The following is a 7,741-nucleotide window of genomic DNA, read 5'->3' as shown; positions in this document are numbered from 1 at the left end:
GGGGAGAGTTTCAGTTCTGGGCAAAGACAAATTTAGTTCAGTTTCAGTTGTAAAGAGTTTTACGACACTTGCAACAAAGATGGGTCATATAAGTGCCGTAGACTAGAGGTGTTACTAGAGAGTAAAGGAGAGAGATAGGAGAAGCTTAGTTTTGTTTTAGTCACAAGTATAATGGCACTTGCAACACAAATAGGTCATATAAGTGCCAAAGATTAGAGGTGTTACCAGAGGGTAACATGCAAAGAAAAGAAGAACAGTTTAATTTTAGTTTTAGTTGAGTTTAATGGCACTTAAATCACAAATGGGTCGTGTAAGTCAAGTGCAGAAGATTAGACATGTGACTAGAGGCTAGAGAGTAAAGGACAGTGCAGAAAGATGCTTAGTTTAGTTTTCGTCAAGAGTACTACCATTACGGCACTTGCAACACAAACAGGTCATGTAAGTGCCAAAGATTAGATGTGTTACAGAGCAAAAAAAAACCAAACAAGGAGAAGAGTTTAGTTTATGTAGAGTTCTACGGCACTTGAAACACAAATAGGTCACTAGAGGTGTTACTACAAAATAACCTACAAAGAAAAGGAGAAAGGTTTAGAATAAGTTTTGGTAAGATCTCTATGACACTTGGAATATAAATAGGTCATACAAGGGCTGAGGATTAGATGTGTTACTACGGAGTAAAGGAGAGTGCAGAGAGACTCTTACTTTTGTTTCAGAAAAAGCTTTATGGCACTTGCAATACAAATAGGCCATATAAATGCTGAAGATTAGAGGTATTACTAGAGTAAACATACAAAGAAAAGAAGTAGGAGAGATAGTTTTAGTCTTAGTACAGGTTTAACGGCGCTCGCAACTGCAAAAGGTCATATGAGCGCCAGAAGATTAGAGGTGTTACAAGAGAGTAACAAACATAAAAAAGAAGTAGGGGAGATAAGGACGATAGATGTTTCATAGGAAAGAAGAAGCAAACCACACCAGAGCACCCGTCAACCTCCGACGAGGAGAGATAAGGACAATAAATGATTGATTAAAAAAGATATAAAGGCAAAACATACAAGAATGCCAACCACACACCAAAGGAAAGCACTTTGACACAATAAGTTATTTAGTGTAGGGCAAAAGTAAGACCGATAGGAACTATTATGAACAGCTTAACCATTACTACACCACAGACACTGGTGGTGTGGGATTAACCCTTTCGGATGGTGGTCGCCCAGTTTTGTCACACCCTAGAGTGTGGCTTCCCTGAGCAAGAGCCCTAAAAAATAAACCCAGTTCCGGGAAAAGGCTATACAAATTTAGTTGAAGTACAAGACCCTCAAACTTTTACATTTTTACATTTTCTTGTTGAAAAGATTTCTCTTCTTTTTCAGCCACAGAATTCTGTGTTTCTTGCTCATGATTGATACCCCCCCCCCCCAAACGCTGGTATACGGTGAACTCCTTCCAATGGAATCTTTACGTCATCGCCGGCATATCGGCGATAAACATACGAAAAAGTTAACCCCAGAGAAAATATGCAGACAAAAAAAAATGTCTTCCTCTTCATGCACAAACCAAACACATATTGTTCACAAACAAGTTGAAGAGCTTACCCAATATGTATCACTGACCCTAGTGCTACATGAGTACACAGCACAAAATGTCAACATGAACACAGCGCAACAAACCACTAGTAACAAAGTACACATGTGGCGCTGATCACAATGCTACAGACTACATGTCACAAACTGCACTGGCTATACGGTTCATAGCACAATGACGCGACAGGCAGTGTGGTGAAATCAGGCCCTCGTAAAAAAATTTTAAAAATCAAATAAAAAATGTCAGTATCTTTCTGCCTGTTTGGCAATTTTGGTTTGAGGGCTTTGAGGACACATTTCTTTGCACATTTTAGAATAAAGGCACAAAAAAATGTGAATTTTTAGTTTCCAAGGAAGTCACAAAACTTTGGCGGCCATTTTTTCGCTAAATTTATCTCTGAAATCAGGCGACACCCATCTCCTTCAATTGCAAACATCTCGACTTCTATTCAAGATAGAGGGGTATTTTTTCACAGAAAGATAGACAAACGACCAAGCGTTAAGATGATGCCAATTACTCAACGTGCCCAAAAATTGAGGAGTGCCTGAATCCACTACATCATGACACACACGCTTCTGGTAATGTAGCTCTACACAATATTACACGACACAAGCCGCATGGCTACAAAGCATATGTCACTGGCTGCATAGCATGATGCGGTACTGGCCATGCAGCGTTACGTGTCACATTAGGCTACAGGGCTATAAATTACGTGTTATAAGCTACACTGTTATAAGCTACACAGCCCAGTATGCTACTACTAGCTACAAGACTGAACAGCACAATTGGTTTGCAGCTACATGTCTACACGGTTGAACATGCTACTGGCTACATAGCTACACATACAGCACCAGATCACACTAAATGTCATGGGCAACACAGTGCAACATGCCAAAGGCTACATTAAACTACCCAGCACAACATACAATGGACACAACACCAAGAGGTTAGCCCAGAAAAGGGAAAGGCGGAAAGTGCTTGTTCGTGGCCTATATCACCCTTTTTTTTTAAAGTAGAGGTTTTACGGCGCTCGCAACTGCATAAGGTCATATGAGCGCCAAGGGGTGGGTGTCAACAGAGAAGTCTTTACAGGGAATCCGACTAACTCTGCTCACCTCTCTAGCTTAAACAGCACAAGGTCTGCTTCGACTATCAAGGCACCCCGGAAATAGCAGGTCACAAGAGTGTGACAAACATACAAAAGAAGTAGAGGAAAATGACAATAGTAAGAATTAGGAAAGAAAAAGCAGCAGTTCCCTGTTGCAGATCAGGCACAGTTATGAGCGTGACATGGTGAATCAGCCCATTTACAATTCTACTGTGCTTGAACGAGAAATGTCCCCCCCTCCCCTTTGGGAATGGCCTAAAGACACTACAGTCAGTGGCACCGCCCTGGGGGAGGAAAGAGTTTGTTTGTGGCCTATACCCTAATCCAGGGTGAGAAAGGCAATGATGATAACTACATGCCATGGGCTACATGGTGAAATGATTGCATACAAAATGTTTCAGACCTCCACCAGCACAATCTAGACCATTATGAGCATAGGAACACGGCTACACAGCACAGCATGATTGACTGGCTATTACATCGTACAGAATGGCAAGCTACAGGCTATATGGTCAATGGTCACAAAATAAAAAAATTGTACCCCCCCTCCCTCTTAAAATGACTATACAACGCTACATCATATATCATGGGTACATGGCTACATAGAACAGTAAAATATCACGGGCCCTAAAAGGCTACACAGCATGTGCCTCGAGCTACACAGATTTACAGCACAGCATCTCATGGGCGACATGGCTACACTGCAAATGGGTCAGGTTACATATATGGTATAGCAAAACAGCCCAAGTCATAAAGCGGCTCGAGGAAAACGTGCCAAGGGCAGCATGTACGTCAATCTATTCTAAAATTGGCCACCTGCCTGTGAGTTTACCTCATTAGTGGCCCCATATATACAAGTATGTCACTTGGGACCTCAAGCATGTGAGTTCCTAAGTGGCCACATGGGATGCCGGTTTATCTCAAGAGTGGCCATATTTAGGCGAGATCATAGGCCGCCATGTGTAAGTGATAAGCTCATTGAATGGCCACACAAATGTGTTTTATAAGAGTTTTATAGCACTTGCAACTCAAATAGGTCATATAAGTGCCAAAGAATAGAGGTGTTACGAGTGATTCACATACAAAGAAGAGGAGGGGGAGAGATAATGACCACAGATGTTCGATAGAAAAACACACCAGAGCACCAGCCAACCACCCACAAACAAAATGTGTGTCTACCTCATTAGAGACCACGTGTGTATACAGGTAGAGCTCTTAAGTGGCCAAACGTGAGTGTGAGGCTTTAAAAAAAAATCTCACCAATGGCCAGGCCACATGTACACGAGTTTACCTCATAAGCTGTGGGGTCAAAGGTTCCAATCTCAAATGCCCCGTTGTCCTGAGAGGGCGTTGGATGCCCCCCAGCCAGAGGTGGCAGTTTGTCCCCGGGCATGTTTTGCTGTGGGGGCGGAGGTTGCTGCTGGTACGGATGGCACTGTTGTAGTTGTTGCTGTTGCTGTTGTTGCTGCTGCAGCTGTGAGCGTTGCTGTAGCAACTGTTGTTGTTGCTGCTGCTGCATGAACTGCTGTTGGAGGTGCTGTGGAGGAGGTGCGGCTGCTGTGTTGTGTAGGTGGTTGGTGGACATGGGCGGGCTGCACACGCCGCCGCTGACTAGAGGCTGACCAAGACCATCCAGGCCAGAAAGGGGAGGGGGAGGGACACGCGTGTTGGCCATCAGCTACACGGGACGGGCGGGGTGGGGAAGGCAGGGGGAAGGGGGGGTTAGTTTAGTTTTCATAGGAGTTTTTTTTAAAGTAAGAGTTTTACGGTGCTGGCAACTGCATAAGGTGATATGAGCGCCAAGGGGTGGGTGTCAACAGAGAAGTCCTTACAGGGAATTAGACTTACTCTGCTCACCTCTCTAGCTTCAACAGCACAAAGTCTGCTTCGAATATCAAGGCACCCTCGAAATAGCCGGTCACAAGAGTGTGACAAACATACTAAAGAAGTACAGGAAAAAAAATGACGATAATAAGGATAAGGAAAGAAAAAGCAACAGTTCCCTGTTGCAGTTCAGGCACAGTTATGAGCATGACATCGATGAATCAGCCCATTTATAATTTTACTGTGCATAAGAACAGGTTAATATCCCCCCCTTGGGAATGACTTCAGTCAGTAACACCGACCCGGGAGGTAGTAGGAGTTTTATGGCACTCACAACACAAATAGGTCATATAAGTGCTGCCGAAGATTGACGGGGATTTACTTGAGAGTGACATACAAAGAATAGAAGGAGGAGAAGTATGATATATGTGAGGCATTGGGGTGAAACCAGGCGCTCGTCAAAATAGTGAAATTGAAGAAACAGGCATTTCTATCAAATCTTCGTTGTTTGTCTCAACACTTTTTATGCCAAAAAACCCCCCCACACTTCCATGTGAATTAAATTGAAAAATGTTAAAGGACTTTCAAGCTATTGAAGTTATCAAATTTTAGCAGCTATTTTCTCACTAATTTTACATCTGAAACCGGGCCACCCCCCATCTTCTTCAATCAGAAATATCTCAACTTACACTTAAGGGGAGACGTACACTCCCGAAAATTTTTTCAAAACGAATGACTTTTATTCACTTTCATGTAATTGTGCAAGAAGTTCATAGGTAAATAGGATGTACTAAAGGGGAATTTGTTGATTTTTCGAATGACTTTTATTCACTTTCATGTAATTGTGCAAGAAGTTCATAGGTAAATAGGATGTACTAAAGGGGAATTTGTTGATTTTTCCATGGGTCTCTGTGGCAGCCATCTTGGATTTTCAAACCAGTTTCTTAATGCAGAAGAATTTCATACTAAATATTGAATTATCAGCCTGAAATTTGACACACAAGTACAAACCTATATGAACTGGGGATCCATGTGAAGACTTTGACCTATCTTTAAAACTAAAAAAGTGAGCCCAAAGTCAATGGACCCCCGAGAGTCAGTTGATGAAATTTTGGGGTACATATTACAAAAAATTTGAATATTTCCACAAGTTACCAATATTTCCCAATTCCCTCACATAGATCCCCTGTATAGATCTTAAAGCACCTGTACGCCAAATTTGAAGCTTCTAGCTTTAGTAGGTTTTGAAAACTCCTTGCACCAAGGAGGTCACATATGTCAAAAAGTAGATTTTGAGAAAAACTGAAAAAAACCCAGGGATTTTAAAAAGGATTGACAAGCGCCTGATTCCACTGCGTCTTGACACATATGTTAGACGGGAAAGAAAAAGCAACAGCAAACCACTCCACAGTGCCCGCCAACCGCCCATCAAGCACGGGGGAGGAGGTGTGGAGGTACACAATTGTATTAAAAAAACACAAAGGCAAAAACCAGCTGTAAAGCCACATGAAGAATAATTGAACTTACACACATACACGGCTCAGACTCAGATCCAGAAATAAGAACATGGATGATTCAGAACCGCACACACAAGGGTTGGACACAGACTCAGAAGCACTCACTTACACACATGGCACAAACACACACAAGCACACACACACAGATGCAGGGCAAAATCACACACACACACACACACACTGCTCAAACACACACACTGCTCAAACACACACACTCAAATGTAGGGCAAAACACACACACACACACACACTGCTCAAACACACACACACATGCGAGCCATCTACATTCACAAGCCATGACCTATGTCTCTCAACACAAGCCACATTATGATGGTGTTATGCTCCGTAGTGTCCCTTAAAAAATATATGTATGTCAACTCTTTTTTGTTGTTGTACTGAACTGACTGTTAAAAAGATTTCTGAAAGCGCCCCCATAAGAAACAGGCACCAGCATGTGTTGAAAACTGTATGCAAGCACTGGGACAATTTTATACGTCTTCTCACATTATCTAAATCAGAACACCTTTTTATTTTTTTTTGGTAACAGACAAATTTTCCCAGATACCTATCATAATATGGTAAATAAATCATAACACAATTGACTAGCTTGGTCTCCACTGATTGTGTAAGTTAGGAAAAGATACCCCCCCCCCCCCCACATGAAAAATTTTCCAGAGACCTATCATAAGGTTAATAAAGCATAACACAATTGACCAGCTTTGTCTTGACCTCCATTCAAACAACAAAATAGTCAATTAGGCAGAAAAAAATTCTTCTGTATCTCATCATGCTCCATTCCCTAAGCTTCCCAGCAATGACAACCAACAATGAGACTTCATCTCTTGATGTCACTCAAGCTCCCAGTCACCCAGCCATCTATTACTTCAGTTATTCATTACTCAAATACATTATAGTCTACTATTACACCAGTTAGTCATTACTCAAATCATCTACTATTACACCAGTTACCTATTACTCCAGTTATTTATCACTCCAATAACCCTTTACTATTACACAGTTGTTCATTACTAAAATCATCGACTATTACACCAGCCATCTATTACTCCAGTTATTTATTTCTCAAATCATCTGCTGTTACATCATTTACTCATTACTCAAACCATCAACCATTACACCATCCATTACTTCACTTATTCATCACTCCATTAATCTTTAACTGTTACACTAGTCATCCATGACTCCAGTTGTTCATTACTCAAATTAATGATCTACTATTACTTCAGTTATTTGTTACTCCAATAATCTTTTACTATATTACTACAGTTAACTATCACTTAAGTTATTCATTTCTCCAATAATCTATTACTATTACTTCAGTTGTCTATTACTCTGGTCAGATATTACATTTATTTATTACTCCAACAAGTTTATATATTACTCTACTTAATACTCCAATAACACATTTCTCTAGTCATATATATTACATTTATTTTTTACTCCAGTTATCATTTTTATGAATTACTCCAGTTACCTTTGATTATGATTACACATTACTCCAGTTAGCTATTACTATGATAATATATTACTCCATTTGCCTATTTTTCAGGTTATTTATGACTCTAGTTATCTTTATTTACTTCCCCAACTATCACCCTGGTAATTCATTACTCCACTTGTCTTTATTTGTTCACAATTCCAGTTATCTACTCCTACACTTATTTTTATCTTCTATTACTCCAAAAATGTCCCC

General features: G+C 40.7%; 1 protein-coding gene across 2 annotated transcripts in view; it reads right to left on the bottom strand.

Annotated features, from left to right (window-relative positions):
- LOC101859106 (serine/threonine-protein kinase 31) overlaps nt 1-7,741 on the bottom strand; it is a 53,697-nt gene that overhangs the window by 2,623 nt on the left and 43,333 nt on the right. For both annotated transcript variants that reach the window (XM_005100486.3, XM_035970298.1), the window contains one exon: nt 3,981-4,367. In XM_005100486.3, coding sequence (XP_005100543.1) covers nt 3,981-4,367 — 387 coding nt within the window. The remainder of the gene's footprint in view (nt 1-3,980; nt 4,368-7,741) is intronic.

The sequence above is a fragment of the Aplysia californica genome, unplaced genomic scaffold (assembly GCF_000002075.1).
Source record: "Aplysia californica isolate F4 #8 unplaced genomic scaffold, AplCal3.0 scaffold00249, whole genome shotgun sequence".
Taxonomy (NCBI): domain Eukaryota; kingdom Metazoa; phylum Mollusca; class Gastropoda; order Aplysiida; family Aplysiidae; genus Aplysia; species Aplysia californica.
The sequence above is the reverse complement of the archived record's forward strand: the minus strand, read 5'-3'. Positions and strand labels throughout refer to the sequence as shown.